The sequence below is a fragment of the Medicago sativa genome, chromosome 4 (assembly GCF_051527215.1).
Source record: "Medicago sativa cultivar Bolivia chromosome 4, Bolivia_mono, whole genome shotgun sequence".
Taxonomy (NCBI): Eukaryota; Viridiplantae; Streptophyta; class Magnoliopsida; order Fabales; family Fabaceae; genus Medicago; species Medicago sativa.
The window spans coordinates 64,824,749-64,849,378 of record NC_140752.1 but is presented as its reverse complement, the minus strand read 5'-3'; the positions used below and the strand labels follow the sequence as shown (position 1 = coordinate 64,849,378).

Genomic DNA, 24,630 nt, shown 5'->3' with positions numbered 1-24,630 from the left:
TATGTTGAAATTATTTGGGTGGACAAAAGATTTTAACCCTAAAGTAAACCAAAATGCTTCTGCACAAGTATGGGTTGGGTTATATAGGTTATCGCAAGAGTACTAGAGACCCAACATCTTATTTACCAGTGCAAGTAGTGTCGGTACCCCTATTTGCAGTGATTCAACCACCGACGTAACATTTCACCAGTTTATGATATGATAGTTTCAATGGACATGGATCTTACTCAAACCCTAAGATACAAAGTTTTAGTTGAAAGAAGGGGCTTTGTGTTTTATTTTGAGCTTGATCATGAAAATCTTCCTAATTTTTTCACTAATTGCAAAATAATTCGTTACTGCCTTGGAATATGCAAAATAGTTAATATTGAGGACGAGGAAAACAAAGAAAAGGAACATACTAATGGAAGAATGAAATGAGCCATATAAAACTTTTGTGCAAAGGCATGATGACAAAGAGGAGAAAGGGAAACCAAAAGAAATGGTGATTGCAGTTTGCTCCTTTGAACTATGTTTTGATGATGTTTATGTTTACTCCTTTACTTGATTAGATAATGTTTTTGTTTAGCTTAGATGTTATTGTAAGGCACCCTTTAAATATAGGTATTCAATATCTCTTGTGTCATTCCATTGCATAAAAATCTTACTTCTTAAGTTGTGATTTTAGAAACAAGTTTGTTGATCATTTCTTTTCAATATCTCATATTTCAAGGTTTTGATTCAATTCATACATTGCTTTGTATAAATTGAATTGAATCATTTTTCTGACCAATTGTTTATGTGTTGGTGATTAGAATGAAATTCAGTAAAAAGGAATTTGATAGAATCATTTGATTTGAAACGACTTGAAATTTATTGAAAACTTAAAATCAGTTTGCATTTCTTCTTCTTCTCTATCATGTAAAGCAACTTTATATTTTTCTACAAATTCCTTTAATGTATTTTTCCTACATACATGTTTGTCCAAAAAAAAAAAATATTAATGCTCTCTGGTCTCTCACCAGTTGACATGCCACCAAAAAATGTATCTTTCATGTAAACAAGAACCAATGTTCACGTTCTTCATACAAAGAGTGAATCCACTCATCTCCCAATAGTTTAAATTTTTCTACCATTTCATGCCATTTATCTTCAAATTTATGTTTCGACCAAGACTTATAAATGCACATGTTGAGATCTCATGAAATCTTCATCGATCAACTTTGAATAGCAATAAAGTGGTTCCCTCCGGACACATTTATAAGCAAAAAAAACAAATTTTTAAGTACATCCAATAATTAATGTATTCCATAAATGTGACCGGATACATTAATTATTCAATGTACCTTTTTTTTTAGGAAAATTATTCAATGTACCTAAAAAGTCATATTTTGCTTATAAATGTGACAATTTTGGACAGAAGTTACATTTTTCCAACTAATACATGAAGATAGTGAATGGTGCTTCACTCTACGATTGATTAGAATTCTCTCATCATGCCATTTTCTCATACTAGCTAGGAGGCCATTTCTCAAAATTCTGATCTTTCAACACGATGTAAAGTCTTCAATCAACACGATGTAAATGAAGTCTTCAATTGTGAGTTGGATACAGGGAACCAGGAGCAACTAATTGTCAAACAAATTATTAAGCTTTGAACTCATCTAGAATAATATGTTGAAGCTTGTGGCAACCGTGTAGTGTGATATAGAATCATTGAAATATAATCCAAAATTGTTTGTAAGGTCGGGCTCATCTGGCAATGTCGATATTGTTAGGCTGAACACTTTCGTTTAAATTTGATCCTCAGACCTTAAAATTGTGAGTTTTACTTTACAATTTGTCGCGCATCAACGATAAATAATTCAAACTTTTAACTTGTATATGTTAAACCAAACAATATGATATTATTGTCGATACATCTGACAGAAGGTAAGTCCGGTGTCCGACACATATTGATGTCTGATATTGATACGAAACCAACAAAAATAACTCCATTTTATTTATTTTCTCAAATAATTATTAATGTCGACGTTTCATTGGTGGTCGTGTTTGTGCTTCATAAATTATTAATTTTTTGGCAAATGAGAAAGGAGACATTACCCGGTCGGAGGAAGCCGCAAGGAAACTAATAATATATGTAATTTTCTGTACAATTATGTATATAATATGCATTTTTTTTCTTTGACAAACATATAATATGCATGTTTTTTTGTAAAGTATATAATATGCATGTTGAATTGCTGATAGTTACTATTTAACAGAATGCGTTGAGAAACCGTGAATAATAATATGTTGCAACTAACCTCCTTTCAAGGAAAAAAAAAAGTCTTGCAACTAACTTGGTACAATTAGGGACACAGTTTTTAAATTTTTAAATTGAAAGTATATAATAACTAAAAGCAAATATTTGTTCATCCAAATACCGATTAATGGAAGTATATAAAAGCTAGAAGAATGAATCTCCAAAAATTATCTGTCTACTAATGTGTGTGACTTCCACAAACAGCTAATTATACCAGCACCTTAAATTGAGAAATACTAATAAAACAATTTATAATACACTCATTTAATGGAAATTCAAATAAGTCTCACCAAATTTATGAAAAATCCAACATATTTTAATGAGTTTTATTTTTAAAATAGTAAAACTTATTTAAATTTCAACCAAAGAAAACAATTGTGTCTTGCTAACAATCATCTTTCAAAACTTAGTTACGGAATCCTGTCTAACATTACCAACATTTTTGCTGTTTGAGTTAAGACATGTATACGTAATTCAAGAGACTAACTAAATATTATAAACTGATTTGTACACAACTTAACGTGATAACTAACGTTTTTTTTTTTTTTTTTGTCTTCTTAAATCAAATAAACAATATGGAAAAAACATATTACTAGTATACCACAAAAATAAACAAGAAATGATTAATATTTCAAACATTTCCACCGTCTAAGTGGAACTGTTCAAAGATTTATTATAAGAACTCACAGTTGTTTTTTTTGTTTTCCTTCAACAAAAAAAAACTCACAGTTGTTTTAAAGAAGAGGCTAAAGTGTACGTACAAGGACCGATTACAAGAATTATAAAAATATTATATAAAGGTAGGTCGACTGAGATAGACAATAATTATATTTACACTAAGTCAATTAAATTTTTAAACCAAACCGAAATATTCCTACAATACATATAACCATCTCTCATTAAATAGCCATATCCACAAGACAAGTAATTAGGTTGTAGTTTATTAATTCATTGACAAAAGATAATTTTGCTTTTTTAAAAAGAAATATGGTTTTCTGGACCAATAAATTAAATCCAAATTACGATCAAATGCACTATATTCTATAAAAAAAAAATTTGAAGAAATCAAAATGGATTATATTAACAAAAACAAGCCATCCCTTCGGCACAAGGTGTGCCAGAGTGGATAGACCAAAGTTTACAACGAGAGATCAAACAAAAAGATAACAATAATTAACCCACACCCAAGCATAACAATGGGTTTTGGCACCAATCATGAAACTGATAAGTGAACGCTGCAATTTTTGCCTTATGCCACCAGAAGGAAAGGTGTTTTATATTTTCCAGAAGATGAAAAGTAGTGTTCTCTTTGCCCCGGAAAATTCTATGATTTCTTTCCTTCTAGATGACCAAGATGTTGCAAACCAAATCAAAAACATGAAAGATCTCCGCATTTTTGCATAACCTACTACTGAACCAAACTGCACGAAATGATCCGAGTTATTAGACTGAAAAGCTGCGTACACCCCTAACCACTTCTGAACCATATTCCAAACCTGGCCAAAGAAACCTCAATTTAAGAATAAATGAACATTAGTCTCTTGCATTCCACACCCACCGGCGCACATTTGATCCTCATAATGAACAATCCCCCGAAGAAATAAATTAGTCTTAGTAGGCAATCTATTCCGAAAGAGCCGCCAAACAAAAATACATTCTATAAATTAAATCCAAATTATGATCAAATGCACTACATTAGTTTGAAAAATAAAAATGATGCATCATTCCATATTACATGGATTATTATAAGCAAGACTGTATATGTATTTAGTCCAAATTTGGATTAAATGTACTACTTCCTTCTTTTACATATATTTTATTCCATTTGAACATTAGAGAATTCTGGCAAATTTGGAATTAATTTGACTTTATCATATGTTTCACACTTGGGCTCTCAATCATGCTTACCAATTCTTCTATCTATAAGCCAAAGGATATACTAATTTGAAATACACCTGCATTGACGCGTTTTCACAAATATTTGTTGTTCATATCTCAAAAGAACTCATTCAACATTACCTTGTTACCTTCACCTACTAATTTCATTGACTTTGTTCATGCTTGTTTGTGGAAAACATTAACTCATTCAATTAAAAACCATAATGCATCAAGTATTAATATATAAAATGACATGAACAAAAACCAAAAGGTATAGAAAACACACCATCCACGAAATAAGAATATAATTGAAAACTTTAAGCCAGACTGTCTTAATACATTTGATAAATAAAAAATCTTATAATCTATGCTTGGCAACACTATATAAAGAGTTGGAATGCAAACTAAAGCAATCACAGTAACTTGCTAACACTCTTCCAAGGCATTGAGCACAGGAAAACGCACACTTAGAAAAGATGGGAACCTCAATTGGGTTGAGGCACTTGCCTCAACTCATCTACGCAATAGTATTTTGCGTAATTGCAAGTAGTGTCGCTGCTGATGATTATAAGCCTTACTATGGTGGCCAACCAAACAACAACTATCCACAACCAACACCACCAAATCATGGACAGCAGCCACCATATTATTTCAAATCACCTCCATATTACTACAAATCTCCCCCTCCACCAACTCCCTCACCACCACCTCCATATGTGTACAAGTCCCCACCACCTCCATCTCCCTCTCCTCCTCCTCCATATGTTTACAAGTCACCACCTCCTCCATCTCCTTCCCCTCCCCCGCCATATGTCTATAAGAGTCCACCACCACCATCTCCCTCACCTCCCCCACCCTATGTCTACAAGTCACCACCACCTCCATCCCCTTCACCTCCTCCTCCATATGTCTACAAGTCACCACCTCCACCATCCCCATCTCCACCACCTCCATATGTCTACAAATCTCCACCACCACCATCACCTTCACCCCCTCCACCATATGTATATAAGTCACCACCCCCTCCATCTCCTTCTCCTCCCCCACCATATATTTACAAGTCACCACCTCCACCATCCCCTTCACCTCCTCCTCCATATGTCTACAAGTCACCACCTCCTCCATCTCCTTCACCTCCCCCACCATATGTCTATAAGAGTCCACCACCACCCTCTCCATCACCACCACCTCCATATGTCTACAAGTCTCCTCCTCCACCATCACCCTCACCTCCCCCACCATATGTTTACAAGTCACCACCACCTCCATCCCCTTCACCTCCTCCTCCATACGTCTACAAGTCACCACCTCCTCCATCTCCTTCACCTCCCCCACCATATGTCTATAAGAGTCCACCACCACCCTCTCAATCACCACCACCTCCATATCTCTACAAGTCTCCTCCTCCACCATCACCCTCACCTCCCCCACCCTATGTCTACAAGTCACCACCACCTCCATCCCCTTCACCTCCTCCTCCATATGTCTACAAGTCACCACCTCCACCATCCCCATCTCCACCACCTCCATATATTTACAAGTCCCCTCCACCACCGTCACCATCACCCCCTCCACCATATATATACAAGTCCCCACCCCCACCATCACCTTCTCCTCCCCCACCCTATGTGTATAAGTCGCCACCACCTCCATCTCCTTCACCTACTCCTCCATATGTCTACAAGTCACCACCTCCACCGTCCCCATCTCCACCACCTCCATATGTCTACAAATCTCCACCCCCACCATCACCTTCACCCCCTCCACCATATGTATATAAGTCACCACCTCCTCCATCTCCCTCTCCTCCTCCACCATATGTTTACAAGTCACCACCTCCACCGTCTCCATCCCCACCAACTCCATACGTTTATAAGTCTCCTCCTCCACCATCCCCTTCACCACCCCCACCATATGTCTATAAGTCCCCTCCTCCTCCTTCTCCTTCACCCCCACCTCCATATGTTTACAAATCTCCACCCCCACCATCTCCTTCACCTCCTCCACCCTATGTCTATAAGTCACCACCACCTCCTTCACCTTCACCGCCTCCTCCATACTATTACAAATCTCCACCACCGCCTTCTCCATCTCCTCCTCCACCATATGTCTATAAGTCACCGCCACATCCTTCGCCTTCACCACCTCCTCCTTATATTTACAAGTCTCCACCTCCACCATCTCCATCACCTCCTCCATATCATCCCTACCTCTACAACTCACCGCCACCTCCCGTCTATTAAGCTTCCGGCTATTATTTGAAATTTTTTCAATGAATTATATTCAGCATTGTTGTGGTTAATTTGTATTGAAGCTTTTGTTAATAAAAAAGTCTATGCTTTTGTTCATATGTTTGTATTAATCTATCTCTTTTAGTTGTTTTATTCAAAAATTATATGTTTTTTGTTCGTTTTTACCTTCTTATCACTAAATTCGACACACAAAATTAGATACCAAAAAATATTATTTGATTATTTGAATCTAGTGAATAGTTTTTCTATCGATATGCACAAGATAATATACATTGATGAATCCAAATAAATAGCAGGAAAGCAGACCAAATGAATAGACCTCGAGTAGTACGATTAATGAAATTTTCAGGAATTAATGAAACCTACATACGACAAATGTACCAGTAGTACATATATACTAATAAAATGATGAATTGAGTATTCTCTCCTTGGATGCTATGTTCTCAAAGAATTACACAATTTTGATTGAATGATGACTGAATAAGTATTAAGTGAATAACATATGAGTTTGTTTGCAAAGATTAAAAATAATAGAACTCCTAATACTATATGCATGCAGTGTATGAGTGTGAAAAATATAATATGCAATTGAGGTAATGAATGAACAAGCATGAATATAATTGAAATCACAAGAATCAAGCACAAACTATGCAAATAAAGATGGATACAAACATAGTTAAATGTCAAAGTTTGCTTATACTTATCAGTAACTAATACAATTTGAATCATTGATTTTATCAGGTTTTGTTTTGCAAGAACAAAAGGGAGTATATTAATAATGTTGATGACATCTTGTCATTACGTAATTTTATATGTATTTTAGCACAAAAATGGAGTTCACAAGGAGACTTATGCAGCAAAAGAGCAGAAAAACTGAAGAAAATACAAAGAAAGAAAACGTGTCACGATTTATCAGAAACGTGACACGATTTAAGAAGCTTCAGAAAGGTTTGGTTCGACATTATGAAAACGTGTCACGATTGGTAAAACGTGACACGATTTGGTGAAACCCTAATTCAGTTTCTTGCTCCAGAAGGTAAAAACGTGTCACGATTCACTTAAAACGTGACACGATTTGGGCGAATTTCTGTGCCTATTTATGCTGAAGTCTATTCCAAAAACAAGAGTTACGAATTCTAGAGAGTCAAGTGCGATTTTGCAACTGCAAGGAAGGCCAGGAGGACGATTTCTTCATCTTCCAACCACTTTGTGTATGTTTTATTACCTCTAATGATTATGTTATTTGTAAACACTATTATGAGTAGCTAAATCCATTAGAGGTTAGGTCTGAGATGATTCGTTGTAACCCTAATTGAAATATTATGTTGTGAAACTCTATTTATTGTGAATGATATTCTAGTCTTTATTCAATTCAATTGTTCTTAATGCTTTTTATATCCTGATCAAATATAAATATGATTTTGTGAGAATGAATGACTACTGACCATAGCTTTCTACTTAGACCTATTGAATTGTTCTAATAAACATGGTTAGTCTAGGAATGGATAATCGTTTATTAGTGATATTAGGTTAACGTGCTTTAAACCTTCAAAGGTTATTAGACCACCTAAGGGATTAGGGGCTGTAGTTTAAGAAGAGGGTCCTAACTCAAGGGATTGATTAGGACTATTTTGTTAACTATCGTGGGATTAGAAGATCATTCATACGAATAGGTGCAACATAACAATTAGGGGAACATAGATGATTCGAAAGACCTAAACTCATCTCTCTCTTATTCTTGAAAACCAATTTATTTTTAGCAATTACTTTTATGCTATCAAACCAATCTACTGCCTAGTGGCAAATCAAAATAACCTTTATACATCCTAAAATACAACGTAGTTGAATTATTGAGATTAAAAACAGTCCTCGTGGGATCGATATTTTACTACTTCGATAGTATTTGGTGCACTTGCCAAACGTCTATCAAGTTTTTGGCGCCGTTGCCGGGGACTGTTAATTTATTTCAACGAGGCAATTACGTTATAATTTAGGATTTCTGCAATTTAATTTTCTGTTTTTTTATTTTTCTGTTTTCATATTCATTTGATTACTTTGCATTGTGCAGTGCTACTAAGGTATTTTGCTGTTTATGCGAGGTAAAACGAGCGCCGACGATCTCGAATTTGATCCAGAAATTGAAAGGACTGCTAGAGCACTCCGGAAAACTGTCCGGTCGCAAAGGTTAGCTCATTCCGTTCCACCGGGTGTTCGAGAGCAAATACCGGAGCCACTCTCCACTGAATCTGAAACATCTGCTTCTCCTAAATCTGCAACTATGGAAGGAGTTGTACCACCGAGACCTAAGCTAGGAGACTACGGGTTAGCCACTCATCGCGGTCAACTGACCCATACTTTTCAACCAGCTAACCCCGTTGCTTTCGACATCAAGACAAATATCCTCAACGGTTTGAGGGATAAACAATTCGATGGGACTGAAGCCATGAGTCCTCATGAACACTTGAGCCGCTTTGCTGAAACTTGCGAGTTTTGTGTGCAACCAGCCACCGTGACTGAAGCACAAAAGAAACTAAGACTATTTCCTTTCACCTTGACGGGAAGAGCAAAAGATTGGTTGCTAACAATTCCAAACGGGACTGTCCAAACATGGGAAGAGTTAGAGCTGAAGTTCTTGGAGAAATATTTCTCTATGTCTAAATATTGGGAAAAGAAGATGGAGATCTCTAACTTCAAGCAAGGAGAAGGTGAATCATTGTATGATGCTTGGGAGCGATTCAATTTGCTTCTGAAGAGATGCCCTAATCATGAGTTCACCGAGAAACAATACCTCCAAATCTTCACTGAGGGGGTGACACCAAACACTAGAATGTTCTTAGATGCTTCCGCGGGAGGTAGTCTCAAAAGTAAAACTGATCATGAAGTTCAAGCTCTAATTGAAAACATGGCTGGCAATGAGTATCGTGATCAAGCTAAGAAGAAAGAAAGAGGAGTGTTTGGGGTAAGTGAGCAAACTGCTATCCTCGCTAACCAAGCAGCTATGAACAAACAAATAGAGGCTCTTACTAAGGAGTTTCAAGGTTTCACTTTGGCTCATAAGCAACAACAAGTAGCTGCAATCAAGTGTGACTTATGTGGTGAAGAACATCCCAATGGTGAATGTGTTCCAGAAGGATCAAGTGAGGAGGCTAACTTCATGGGAGGATATCAAAGGCAAAATCAATACTACAATTCAGGTATCAACAAGCATCCCAATCTAAGCTACTCAAATAACAACGCTTTGAACTCTCAGATGCTCACTCCTCCACAACAACAAAGAAAGCCATCAGCTCTTGAGGAAACTATGATGAATTTCATGAAGATGACTCAAGGTAACTTTGAGGAGATGAAGAAGAGTCAAGAAGCTGAAAGAAAGAACAACGAAGCCTCCAGGAAGATGCTAGAAACTCAACTTGGGCAATTAGCTAAGCAGTTGGCTGAACAAAACAAAGGCGGATTCTCAGGTAATACTAAAGAGAACCCTAAGAATGAGTCTTGCAATGCTATTGAATTGAGGAGCAAAAAGGTTTTGACACCGTTAGTTCCAAAAGCTCCAAAGAAAGTTGATGAAGTAGTGGTAGAGGTGGAAAAAGATGGTGAAGTTGAAAAAGAAATTGAAGATGGAGTAGTTGAAAATGAAAAGAAGAAAAAAATAGAGGGAGATAAAAGTGAGAAATTGATAGATGAAGACTCAATCTTAAGGAAGTCAAAGAGTCAAATCTTGAAAGATGGAGACAAGCCACAAATTATTCCATCATATGTGAAGCTTCCTTACCCTCATCTAGAGAAGAAGAAAAAGAAGGAGGAAGGACAATTGATGACAGTCCGTCGTATCACATTTTTAGAGTCTTTTTAGTTAAGTTTTTATTCTATTTTTATTAATTTAGTATTTAATTTAGAGTCATTTTAAATAAATTGTCATTTTCTTATTTATTGAGTCAACTAATATATTACTACCTATTATTACTTAAGTGTGGCACATTGTAGTTAAAATGAAAAAAATCATGTCTTAATTCTTATAAGTGGCTACACGTGAGCAATTGTTTGGTGAATTAGAAAAAGCAACACAAATGGGCCTTTTACCCAACTGGATTTGAGTGACCCGAAATACCCAAAGGAAGGCAGCAAGCAAGGTTACAAAAACAAGAAGAAACACAACACACGTTTTGGGGTGGAAGCTTTTCTTGTACATATCACGTTTTGGGAACAAAAGGATGAAGCAGCGCTCTTTTCTTGTAGAGGTGCTTCACGTTTTGTAGGCATGGAACAGAGGCAGCAACATCATTTTTGGAGAGATGACATTTCTAGAGAAACACAAAGCAAGGTGTTAAGAGTAGATTCAACCTAAGATTTGTTGAGACATCATGAATCTAGGTATTGAATCTTCATCTTTCCTTCATACTTTGCATAGTTTACATGTCTATGTGTAGCTATCATCTACTCTTGTAGTATTGAGGTAATCAAACAAGCTATTATGTAATCTTTTGATCTTTTAATATATAAGGTTCTAGCTTATTAATTCAATATTGTTGTTATTCTTGATCTTAATGCTTTCAAAGAGATTCAAGATGATTTGGGCACGAACTCTTGAATCTAGAACTAGAATAACAATCTATCTTAAATTATATCACTCTTGACAAGTTTGTAAATCTTTGATAATCACTTTTAATCAAGAACTTAATGCTTTCGGACATTTAGTCAGGCTGGACACGGTCGATTAAGTTATCTGATCGACTTTGTTATCTTTTAAGGGATTTGGACACGAATGTTTAAACGATAACTTAGAAATAACGATATCGCTTTGGACACGAAGGATATTGTAGAAATGATTGTGATAATATTGGTTATAAAGCTAGAGTCTGTTAATCGATCGAGAAATTGCAGTTGTTACGCTTGGTTGAGTGTCTCTGACCCCAAGCGAAATGGTCCTATCTCTTCTCTATTTATTTTATGTCAAATAGTTTATATAGTTTACACAAACACACATTTTAAATCCATACACTTAGATCAATATTGATTGTTGAATGGTTTGAATATCGCGCTAGTCCCTGTGGAGACGATATACACAAGAATACTTACTTTTGATTGTTGTAAAAATACTACATCAAAGCATTTTGATGTAGTATTTTTACAACAATCAAAAGTAAGTATTTTTGTGTATCGTCTCCACAGGGACTAGCGCGACATTCTTACCATTAAACAATCAATATTGTTCTAAGTGTATGAATTTAAAATATTTGTTTGTGTAAACCTATAAACTATTTGACATAAAATAAAATGGAGAACAAATATGACCATTTCGCTTGGGGTCAGAGACACTCAATCAAGCGTAACAACTGCAATCTCTCGATCGATTAACAGACTCTAGCTTTATAACCAATATTATCACAATCATTTCTACAATATCCTTCGTGTCCAAAGCGATATCGTTATTTCTAAGTTATCATTTAAACATTCGTGTCCAAATCCCTTAAAAGATAACAAAGTCGATCGGATAACTTAATCGACCGTGTCCAGCCTGACTAAATGTCCGAAAGCATTAAGTTCTTGATTAAAAGTGATTATCAAAGATTTACAAACTTGTCAAGAGTGATATAATTTAAGATAGATTGTTATTCTAGTTCTAGATTCAAGAGTTCGTGCCCAAATCATCTTGAATCTCTTTGAAAGCATTAAGATCAAGAATAACAACAATATTGAATTAATAAGCTAGAACCTTATATATTAAAAGATCAAAAGATTACATAATAGCTTGTTTGATTACCTCAATACTACAAGAGTAGATGATAGCTACACATAGACATGTAAACTATGCAAAGTATGAAGGAAAGATGAAGATTCAATACCTAGATCCATGATGTCTCAACAAATCTTAGGTTGAATCTACTCCTAACACCTTGCTTTGTGTTTCTCTAGAAATGTCATCTCTCCAAAAATGATGTTGCTGCCTCTGTTCCATGCCTACAAAACGTGAAGCACCTCTACAAGAAAAGAGCGCTGCTTCATCCTTTTGTTCCCAAAACGTGATATGTACAAGAAAAGCTTCCACCCCAAAACGTGTGTTGTGTTTCTTCTTGTTTTTGTAACCTTGCTTGCTGCCTTCCTTTGGGTATTTCGGGTCACTCAAATCCAGTTGGGTAAAAGGCCCATTTGTGTTGCTTTTTCTAATTCACCAAACAATTGCTCACGTGTAGCCACTTATAAGAATTAAGACATGATTTTTTTCATTTTAACTACAATGTGCCACACTTAAGTAATAATAGGTAGTAATATATTAGTTGACTCAATAAATAAGAAAATGACAATTTATTTAAAATGACTCTAAATTAAATACTAAATTAATAAAAATAGAATAAAAACTTAACTAAAAAGACTCTAAAAATGTGATACGACGGACTGTCATCACAACCCCAAACTTGAGTCATTCCTTGTCCTCAAGGAATCTACTTGCAAAATTGACAATCGACAGTAAAATAACAATTACCTAATCAAGCGATAATAACTAAAAGTTCATCTCCCGACTAGTTAAAAATGAGTCAGTTTGACTTGTTTACATCCACCAATTCACAACTCCACGCAACAATATGATAAGGGTTCACATAGTCGACATACAGGTCTACATATTACCATACGCTTGAAATGTTTCTAAATGTCAATCAAAATCAATGTCATTACACACTTTGAGGTCTTTAAGGGTTATAATGGGGCTTAGGTAAAGGTGGGATAATATTTGGATAAGTAGGCTACACAAAATTTGAGTTAGGCACTCCTACGGATTTGAAACCCGGATTATTCCCTTATTCACCCTTGAAACAACAGTTGTAAAAGTACTAGAGATTATTTGTAACTATCGGGACAATCGAGTTTGAAATTACTCAGATTTTTCATTGTTTGTCCCTTTTTCTTTTCATTCTATTTTTCTCTCTTTTTTTTTTTTGATATACAATTTTTGTGCATATTTTTCATGCTTTGTTCTTTGTTCTCTAGTACCCCACCCCAAACTTAGTTGGTTGCAAATTCCAGAAGCAACCCCAAACTTATTGTTTAGCAACACCCTACTTAGCTTAACTCAAATATAGCATTTTGGGTTAAATCCTAAAAGTCTCTAGGCTAAATATGTAGTTTGTCACCGAACAAAAAGATCTAAACCTACCGGCTCAATTTGGCTTTCAAAAAGGATAATTTCAAATTAAATAAGGGTAGGCTTCAAAGGCTCACAGGACCAAGCACTTCCGCCTCAGTGTGTAAATGACAAAGACCAATCAACAATAAAGAAACAATGCAAGTTCTAGAAATGTAGTTGCACGGAACACTCTATATAAGTAAATTGAAAAATAAAATTTGGCTATGAACCTTACAGTGTTAGATTTCTGGGAGTTGTAACTACCTATCACATATGACGTACACTTCGCCTTTGAATTTCAAGTCACTACCTCCTTATGAACTTTTGGAATACCGCTTGACTACACAATTGTTACTAAACTGGAAAAAGTCAATAAACATGCAAATTCATCAATAATAAACAAGTTCAGATCCAATTACATAACAGGGGGTATACTGAGTTATCCAAGTAAACAACACAACAATTAAAAGTTCAACTGACACAACTGACATCTAACAATTACGAGTTATTGAAAAAAAAAAAGAACTGATGTGGACTTTGATTTTTTTTTTGTCCATCTTTTCATTTTTATTATTATTTTTTTTACCAAATAGAAATACCTTCTTCCTCTTTTGTTCACAATATTCTTCCTTGTTAAGTAACCGTTCCTTTTTCTCTACAACAATCATCACTTCTTCAATCTGAAACGGATATAACTAACAAGAAATTTTTCTTTGTATACCAAAGAGGGGTCAGTGCAAACAACAATACAATAGCAAAAAATATTTACAAATAATATACAAATGCTCAAAACAATACAAATTGTCGTCATGATTAAAATATCTAAACGCCAGTCCCCGGCAACGGCGCCATTTTGATGTAGTATTTTTACAACAATCAAAAGTAAGTATTTTTGTGTATCGTCTCCACAGGGACTAGCGCGACATTCTTACCATTAAACAATCAATATTGTTCTAAGTGTATGAATTTAAAATATTTGTTTGTGTAAACCTATAAACTATTTGACATAAAATAAAATGGAGAACAAATATGACCATTTCGCTTGGGGTCAGAGACACTCAATCAAGCGTAACAACTGCAATCTCTCGATCGATTAACAGACTCTAGCTTTATAACCAATATTATCACAATCATTTCTACAATATCCTTCGTGTCCAAAGCGATATCGTTATTTCTAAGTTATGATTTAAACATTCGTGTCCAAATCCCTTAAAAGATAACAAAGTCGATCGGATAACTTAATCGACCGTGTCCAGCCTGACTAAATGTCCGAAAGCATTAAGTTCTTGATTAAAAGTGATTATCAAAGATTTACAAACTTGTCAAGAGTGATATAATTTAAGATAGATTGTTATTCTAGTTCTAGATTCAAGAGTTCGTGCCCAAATCATCTTGAATCTCTTTGAAAGCATTAAGATCAAGAATAACAACAATATTGAATTAATAAGCTAGAACCTTATATATTAAAAGATCAAAAGATTACATAATAGCTTGTTTGATTACCTCAATACTACAAGAGTAGATGATAGCTACACATAGACATGTAAACTATGCAAAGTATGAAGGAAAGATGAAGATTCAATACCTAGATCCATGATGTCTCAACAAATCTTAGGTTGAATCTACTCTTAACACCTTGCTTTGTGTTTCTCTAGAAATGTCATCTCTCCAAAAATGATGTTGCTGCCTCTGTTCCATGCCTACAAAACGTGAAGCACCTCTACAAGAAAAGAGCGCTGCTTCATCCTTTTGTTCCCAAAACGTGATATGTACAAGAAAAGCTTCCACCCCAAAACGTGTGTTGTGTTTCTTCTTGTTTTTGTAACCTTGCTTGCTGCCTTCCTTTGGGTATTTCGGGTCACTCAAATCCAGTTGGGTAAAAGGCCCATTTGTGTTGCTTTTTCTAATTCACCAAACAATTGCTCACGTGTAGCCACTTATAAGAATTAAGACATGATTTTTTTCATTTTAACTACAATGTGCCACACTTAAGTAATAATAGGTAGTAATATATTAGTTGACTCAATAAATAAGAAAATGACAATTTATTTAAAATGACTCTAAATTAAATACTAAATTAATAAAAATAGAATAAAAACTTAACTAAAAAGACTCTAAAAATGTGATACGACGGACTGTCATCAACAATTCAAGAAGTTCATGCAACTTATCTCACAACTTCAAGTGAATATTCCTTTCAGTGAAGCTCTTGATCAAATGCCTTTGTATGCCAAGTTCATGAAAGATTTGCTAACGGGAAGAAGAAAGCCTAAAGATGATGAAAACATTTCTCTTTCCGAGAATTGTAGCGCCATTCTTCAAAAGAAGCTACCACCTAAGCTGAAAGATCCTGGTGCTTTTACTATCCCTTGTTCCATTGGACCGGTAGACATTGGAAGAGCTTTATGTGATCTAGGAGCAAGTATCAACTTGATGCCTCTTTCAATGATGAAGAAGCTCAAGTGCGGGGAGCCAAAACCAACGTGAATGACCATTACTTTAGCTGATCGGTCAATCTCTTATCCTTTTGGTGTGCTTGAAGATGTGTTAGTAAAGGTGAATGATCTTGTATTTCCAGCAGACTTTGTGATCTTAGACATGGCTGAAGATGAAGATATGCCACTCATATTGGGAAGACCTTTCCTTGCAACTGGTCGTGCTTTGATTGATGTTGAGATGGGAGAGCTAATGCTGAGGTTCCATAATGAGCAAGTGGTGTTCAATATCTTTGAAGCAATGAAGCACCGAGAGGAAAACCCCAAGTGTTACCGGATTGATGTTGTTGAAGAAATAGTAGAAGACAACTCTCTTGAACCTAAACCACCACAACCTCTTGAAAGAGCAATTGTGAATTCTATAGAGAGTTGTGAGCATGGTGAAGATCTTGAGGTGACTGATGGTGTTAAGCCACTTGAAGCAAGAAGAGAACAGGTGCAACCGCCACCACCTGAAGACATCCTGGCTGACAAGTATGGGGGATCGGGAACTTTGAATAAGGGTAGAGAAAAGTCTACTTTCAATGGTCAATTTGGTATATATGCTTACAGAAAAATGCCCTTTGGAATGCGTAATGGGCCTGCGACCTATCAATGGTGTACGCTTTCCATCTTCTCGGACACAATAGAGAGGGTTAGGAATTATTGTGACAAGCTAGTGATGGTAAGGAACACTTCTACTGATAACGCAATGGAGCGGAGGAAGTCTGGTAAACAACAAGAGCGACCTACCGAAGGCAAGGGTAGGACTTATTTTGAATGATCCTTAGGGGTCGTCATGAGTCAAGCTAGTGACGGTAAAGAAGCGCTTGGTGGGAGGCAACCCACATTTAGATTTCAGGTAGTATTTCTTATTTCTTTTTATTGCTTTCAAATATTCAAAAACACAAAAATATTTTAGCTGAAACAGACAGAGGAAAGAAAATTTTTGTTTTCCAATACTGTGCAAATCGTGACACGTTTTGGGCCAAACGTGACACGATTTGCCTCCCTCTGAAGCCCCTCTCAGAAATTTTTCTAAGTTAAAAAAGTGCCCATTCGACATTTTCAAAAACGTGGCACAATACTGAAATCGTGACACGATTTTTGGCACCTAAAATTTTTCTAAGTCTCAAACTGGTGCATTTCGACATTGAGAAATCGTGACACGTTGGCCAAAACGTGACACGATTTCTGGGCAAGAAAATTTTCAAAAATGAACAATCGTGACACGTTTAGCCCAAACGTGACACGATTTTAGCAGTTTCAAAAATTTAAACCGTTACAAAACAAAATCGTGACACGTTTTTGGCCAAACGTGGCACGATTTTCCCAGCCTATAAATATATCCAACACGATTTTCATTCCATTCACTTCCAAAAGTAGCCAAACTCTGCCAAAATTTTCCCAGAACCCTAACCTACGATTTTCTAACCCTTTTCTACCAAAAATCTTCATCTTTTCATCTTCTAATCACCAAACCATTACCATACACCTTCATCATCACCAACAAACAACCAAACCCATTATCTCCATCTTAACCCTAACCCTAATATCCATTTTTCTCCAAACCCAAACCCTAACCATGGTTGAGACCCGCAACAAAGGCAAGTCCCAAGCCACATCCCAACCAGCCAAAAAGGCCAAAATAGCCCCCAAACGCAAACAACCTGTCAAACCTAGCCCTAACACCGCACCCCCACCGTCCATCAACCACCGGTTTTATAATACTGCTGCCCGTGACCGTTTCAAGGACATCCGAGGCTATAGGGTGATCCCGGAGAGAGGTTTTGATTTCACCAAACTCATCTCCAACCCCGAATTCCATCAAGTGATCACTGAGGGAGGGTGGGAGTCTCTTGTGAGTATGATATTTGAGCAGGCCAACAAAACGATTGGGATAGAATTTTATTCCAATGCTAGGTATATGGGGAGGAAGTATGTGTCTTATGTGAGGGGGAAGGAGATAGACTATAGCCCGGAGAGGATTAATCAGTTGCTGGAGATTGTGCCACCGGAGATTTGTGATGTGAAAAGGAGGATGGAGGAGTGCAAGAATTGGGATGATGAAAGGTGGGAGGAGTTGCTATTGCAGATTTGTGTTGAAGGTGCTAAGTGGCATGGAGGGTCACATATGCTGTTGAGGGCTGACTTCAAGCCCCATGCAAAGGCGTGGGCATCTTTTGTGGTGCAAACTATTGAGGGCACCTCTTGTACTTCAGAGATTCCGCTGCCCCGCTTGTTGACGCTGTCTGCTATTCTTGATGGTGCACCCATAAATGTTGGTGAGTTAATTGCCGACAATATCTATATGTTTGCTTCAGGTACCAAGAAGGCACTCCCTCATTTGAGCCTTATCAATTGGCTTTGTGAGGAGGAGGAGTGCGATTTGTTTGCTAATGATTTGAGTGCAGCAATGATGAAGCCCATCACCGACACTTACATGGATGGCTTTGTCAAGGATTATCATGACCGCATGCAGACTATCATGGGTGCCGAGGCAGCAGCAGGACAGCCACAGCCGCCACCACCACAACAGCCACAGCCACCACCTCAGAGTCAGACTTTTGCTGGAGAGGGGAGCAGTCAGCAGGGTACCTATGCACCCATTCATCCGATGATGCTGGACTACATGTTCGGCCATGCCAACTGGATGAATGAGGTGTCAGATCAGGAATATTGGAACCGTCCGAGATTTGGTCAGGAGTTCACTGAGGCGGTCTGCCTCAACAGGAGGAAGATGACTGGGTCTTTCGAGCGCTTTGATGGGTCCGAGGAGGCTATGGACCACTACTTTGATGTCACCAGAGGTCGAGCTCAGGATAGAGAGCAGGAGATCCGAGCTGACTTTGCTGCTGGTGGAGCTCAGTCTAGGAAGCACTTTGGGGAGGATACCTATGCAGAGGAGGACCCCAACACTTGGACTCCGGAGGACCAGATGCAGGATTGAGTGGGCTACTGATGGCCCACCTTTTATTATTTTTCTGTTTTTGTTTCAGCACTTTGGTTATGTAACTTTAATTTTATGTTCGAACAATTTTAATTGCTTTTAATTAAGTTTAACTCGGTTTTACCCCCCCCCCCCCCCCCCCCGTTTATGTAATTATTCCTGCACTTGTTTATTATTGATGAATTTGTTTGTTTAGTTGACTTTTTACAGTTTGATAACAAATAGTTGTTCAAGTGGTATTCCAAAAGTTCAAAAGGAGGAGTGACTTGGTTTTCAAAGGCGAAGTGTACGGCGTTGCTAGGTAGTCACATACTCCCAGAAATCTCAGCCATAAGGTTCATTGCCATATTTTATTTTTCAATTTACTTATATTTAGCTTAGTTTTCCATGCAACTACATTTCTAGAACTTGCATTGTTTCTCTATTATTGATTGGTCTTTGTTAATTACACACTGAGGCAAAAGTGTTTGGTCCTGTGAGCCTTTTGAAGCCTACCCTGATTATAATTGTTAAACTTTATCCTTTTCTTAGCCCCTTTGAGCCGGTAGGATTAGAACTTTTTGTTCGGTGACAAACTACATTACAAACTTAGAGACTTTTAGGACTTGTCCCTTATTGTTTTTCTGAGTTAGGCATTGTAGAATGTTGCTTAAAATTAAGTTTGGGGTTGCTATTGGAATTTGCAACCAATTAAGTTTGGGGTGGGGGTACTAGAGAATAAGAGAACAAAAAGAAAAAGAATTGTCATGCAAAATGCAAAAATAAATTCAAAAAATTGATGTATGAAAAAAAAAATGAAATGAATGATGAAAAAGGGACTAAACTTTGAAACATGCGAGTAACTTCAAACTCGATTGTCCCTAAAAGTTATAAATATTCTCTAGTACCTTTGCATTGATTGTTATTCCACAAGGTGAATGATCGTAGGATTGAATTTGTTCTTTAACTTCCGTAGGAATGCCTAACTCAAATTTTGTGTAGCCTACTTATCCAAATATGTCCCACCTTTCACCTAAGCCCCGTTATAACCCTAAAGACCTCAAAAGTGTGTAATGATATTGACTTTGATTGATGTTTAGAAACTTTTCAAGCGTATGGTAATATGTAGACCTGCATGTCGACTGGTAGAACCCTATTTCATATTGATGTGTGGAGTTGTGAATTGGTGGATGCGAACAAGTCAAACTAGCTCATCTTTAGCTAGTAAGGAGTTGAACTTTTGGGTACTATCGCTTGATCAGGTAATTGTTATTTCACTGTCGATTGTCAGCTTTGCAAGTAAATTCCTTGAGGACAAGGAATGGTTTAAGTTTGGGGTTGTGATGACATCTTGTCATTACGTAATTTTATATGTATTTTAGCACAAAAATGGAGTTCACAAGGAGACTTATGCAGCAAAAGAGCAGAAAAACTGAAGAAAATACAAAGAAAGAAAACGTGTCACGATTTATCAGAAACGTGACACGATTTAAGAAGCTTCAGAAAGGTTTGGTTCGACATTATGAAAACGTGTCACGATTGGTAAAACGTGACACGATTTGGTGAAACCCTAATTCAGTTTCTTGCTCCAGAAGGTAAAAACGTGTCACGATTCACTTAAAACGTGACACGATTTGGGTGAATTTCTGTGCCTATTTATGCTGAAGTCTATTCCAAAAACAAAGGTTACGAATTCAAGAGAGTCAAGTGCGATTTTGCAACTGCAAGGAAGGCCAGGAGGACGATTTCTTCATCTTCCAACCACTTTGTGTATGTTTTATTACCTCTAATGATTATGTTATTTGTAAACACTATTATGAGTAGCTAAATCCATTAGAGGTTAGGTCTGAGATGATTCGTTGTAACCCTAATTGAAATATTATGTTGTGAAACTCTATTTATTGTGAATGATATTCTAGTCTTTATTCAATTCAATTGTTCTTAATGCTTTTTATATCCTGATCAATTATAAATATGATTTTGTGAGAATGAATGACTACTGACCATAGCTTTCTACTTAGACCTATTGAATTGTTCTAATAAACATGGTTAGTCTAGGAATGGATAATCGTTTATTAGTGATATTAGGTTAACGTGCTTTAAACCTTCAAAGATTATTAGACCACCTAAGGGATTAGGGGCTGTAGTTTAAGAAGAGGGTCCTAACTCAAGGGATTGATTAGGACTATTTTGTTAACTATCGTGGGATTAGAAGATCATTCATACGAATAGGTGCAACATAACAATTAGGGGAACATAGATGATTCGAAAGACCTAAACTCATCTCTCTCTTATTCTTGAAAACCAATTTATTTTTAGCAATTACTTTTATGCTATCAAACCAATCTACTGCCTAGTGGCAAATCAAAATAACCTTTATACATCCTAAAATACAACGTAGTTGAATTATTGAGATTAAAAACAGTCCTCGTGGGATCGATATTTTACTACTTCGATAGTATTTGGTGCACTTGCCAAACGTCTATCAAGTTTTTGGCGCCGTTGCCGGGGACTGTTGATTTATTTCAACGAGGCAATTACGTTATAATTTAGGATTTCTGCAATTTAATTTTCTGTTTTTTTATTTTTCTGTTTTCATATTCATTTGATTACTTTGCATTGTGCAGTGCTACTAAGGTATTTTGCTGTTTATGCGAGGTAAAGCGAGCGCCGACGATCTCGAATTTGATCCAGAAATTGAAAGGACTGCTAGAGCACTCCGGAAAACTGTCCGGTGGCAAAGGTTAGCTCATTCCGTTCCACCGGGTGTTCGAGAACAAATACCGGAGCCACTCTCCACTGAATCTGAAACATCTGCTTCTCCTAAATCTGCAACTATGGAAGGAGTTGTACCACCGAGACCTAAGCTAGGAGACTACGGGTTAGCCACTCATCGGGGTCAACTGACCCATACTTTTCAACCAGCTAACCCCGTTGCTTTCGACATCAAGACAACTGTCCTCAACGGTTTGAGGGATAAACAATTCGATGGGACTGAAGCCATGAGTCCTCATGAACACTTGAGCCGCTTTGCTGAAACTTGCGAGTTTTGTGTGCAACCAGCCACCGTGACTGAAGCACAAAAGAAACTAAGACTATTTCCTTTCACCTTGACGGGAAGAGCAAAAGATTGGTTGCTAACAATTCCAAACGGGACTGTCCAAACATGGGAAGAGTTAGAGCTGAAGTTCTTGGAGAAATATTTCCCTATGTCTAAATATTGGGAAAAAAAGATGGAGATCTCTAACTTCAAGCAAGGAGAAGGTGAATCATTGTATGATGCTTGGGAGCGATTCAATTTGCTTCTGAAGAGATACCCTAATCATGAGTTCACCGAGAAACAATACCTCCAAATCTTCACTGAGGGGGTGACACCAAACACTAGAATGTTCTTAGATGCTTTCGCGGGAGGTAGTCTCAAAAGTAAAACTGATCATGAAGTTCAAGCTCTAATTGAAAACATGGCTGGCAATGAGTATCGTGATCAAGCTAAGAAGAAAGAAAGAGGAGTGTTTGGGGTAAGTGAGCAAACTGCTATCCTCGCTAACCAAGCAGCTATGAACAAACAAATAGAGGCTCTTACTAAGGAGTTTCAAGGTTTCACTTTGGCTCATAAGCAACAACAAGTAGCTGCAATCAAGTGTGACTTATGTGGTGAAGAACATCCCAATGGTGAATGTGTTCCAGAAGGATCAAGTGAGGAGGCTAACTTCATGGGAGGATATCAAAGGCAAAATCAATACTACAATTCAGGTATCAACAAGCATCCCAATCTAAGCTACTCAAATAACAACGCTTTGAACTCTCAGATGCTCACTCCTCCACAACAACAAAGAAAGCCATCAGCTCTTGAGGAAACTATGATGAATTTCATGAAGATGACTCAAGGTAACTTTGAGGAGATGAAGAAGAGTCAAGAAGCTGAAAGAAAGAACAACGAAGCCTCCAAGAAGATGCTAGAAACTCAACTTGGGCAATTAGCTAAGCAGTTGGCTGAACAAAACAAAGGCGGATTCTCAGGTAATACTAAAGAGAACCCTAAGAATGAGTCTTGCAATGCTATTGAATTGAGGAGCAAAAAGGTTTTGACACCGTTAGTTCCAAAAGCTCCAAAGAAAGTTGATGAAGTAGTGGTAGAGGTGGAAAAAGATGGTGAAGTTGAAAAAGAAATTGAAGATGGAGTAGTTGAAAATGAAAAGAAGAAAAAAATAGAGGGAGATAAAAGTGAGAAATTGATAGATGAAGACTCAATCTTAAGGAAGTCAAAGAGTCAAATCTTGAAAGATGAAGACAAGCCACAAATTATTCCATCATATGTGAAGCTTCCTTACCCTCATCTAGAGAAGAAGAAAAAGAAGGAGGAAGGACAATTCAAGAAGTTCATGCAACTTATCTCACAACTTCAAGTGAATATTCCTTTCAGTGAAGCTCTTGATCAAATGCCTTTGTATGCCAAGTTCATGAAAGATTTGCTAACGGGAAGAAGAAAGCCTAAAGATGATGAAAACATTTCTCTTTCCGAGAATTGTAGCGCCATTCTTCAAAAGAAGCTACCACCTAAGCTGAAAGATCCTGGTGCTTTTACTATCCCTTGTTCCATTGGACCGGTAGACATTGGAAGAGCTTTATGTGATCTAGGAGCAAGTATCAACTTGATGCCTCTTTCAATGATGAAGAAGCTCAAGTGCGGGGAGCCAAAACCAACGTGAATGACCATTACTTTAGCTGATCGGTCAATCTCTTATCCTTTTGGTGTGCTTGAAGATGTGTTAGTAAAGGTGAATGATCTTGTATTTCCAGCAGACTTTGTGATCTTAGACATGGCTGAAGATGAAGATATGCCACTCATATTGGGAAGACCTTTCCTTGCAACTGGTCGTGCTTTGATTGATGTTGAGATGGGAGAGCTAATGCTGAGGTTCCATAATGAGCAAGTGGTGTTCAATATCTTTGAAGCAATGAAGCACCGAGAGGAAAACCCCAAGTGTTACCGGATTGATGTTGTTGAAGAAATAGTAGAAGACAACTCTCTTGAACCTAAACCACCACAACCTCTTGAAAGAGCAATTGTGAATTCTATAGAGAGTTGTGAGCATGGTGAAGATCTTGAGGTGACTGATGGTGTTAAGCCACTTGAAGCAAGAAGAGAACAGGTGCAACCGCCACCACCTGAAGACATCCTGGCTGACAAGTATGGGGGATCGGGAACTTTGAATAAGGGTAGAGAAAAGTCTACTTTCAATGGTCAATTTGGTATATATGCTTACAGAAAAATGCCCTTTGGAATGCGTAATGGGCCTGCGACCTATCAATGGTGTACGCTTTCCATCTTCTCGGACACAATAGAGAGGGTTAGGAATTATTGTGACAAGCTAGTGATGGTAAGGAACACTTCTACTGATAACGCAATGGAGTGGAGGAAGTCTGGTAAACAACAAGAGCGACCTACCGAAGGCAAGGGTAGGACTTATTTTGAATGATCCTTAGGGGTCGTCATGAGTCAAGCTAGTGACGGTAAAGAAGCGCTTGGTGGGAGGCAACCCACATTTAGATTTCAGGTAGTATTTCTTATTTCTTTTTATTGCTTTCAAATATTCAAAAACACAAAAAGATTTTAGCTGAAACAGACAGAGGAAAGAAAATTTTTGTTTTCCAATACTGTGCAAATCGTGACACGTTTTGGGCCAAACGTG

The 24,630-nt window shown here is 37.1% G+C and overlaps 1 protein-coding gene, 1 long non-coding RNA gene and 1 other non-coding gene across 3 annotated transcripts in view; 1 reads left to right on the top strand and 2 right to left on the bottom strand.

Annotated features, from left to right (window-relative positions):
* Positions 1-3,349: 3,349 nt before the first annotated feature.
* Positions 3,350-24,630, bottom strand: part of LOC146930746 (uncharacterized) — a 36,260-nt gene continuing 14,979 nt past the window's right edge. The window contains exon 2 of the long non-coding RNA XR_015006459.1: positions 3,350-3,907. This is a non-coding gene — a long non-coding RNA (uncharacterized LOC146930746). The remainder of the gene's footprint in view (positions 3,908-24,630) is intronic.
* Positions 4,431-6,510, top strand: LOC146930748 (uncharacterized). Its single transcript, XM_085702227.1, has one exon. It carries the CDS (start codon positions 4,639-4,641, stop codon positions 6,403-6,405), a length of 1,767 nt encoding a protein of 588 aa, XP_085558353.1. The 5' UTR covers positions 4,431-4,638; the 3' UTR covers positions 6,406-6,510.
* LOC146930747 (small nucleolar RNA R71) lies at positions 9,081-9,186 on the bottom strand. Its single transcript, XR_015009235.1, has one exon. It is a non-coding gene; the product is annotated as a small nucleolar RNA R71 (small nucleolar RNA).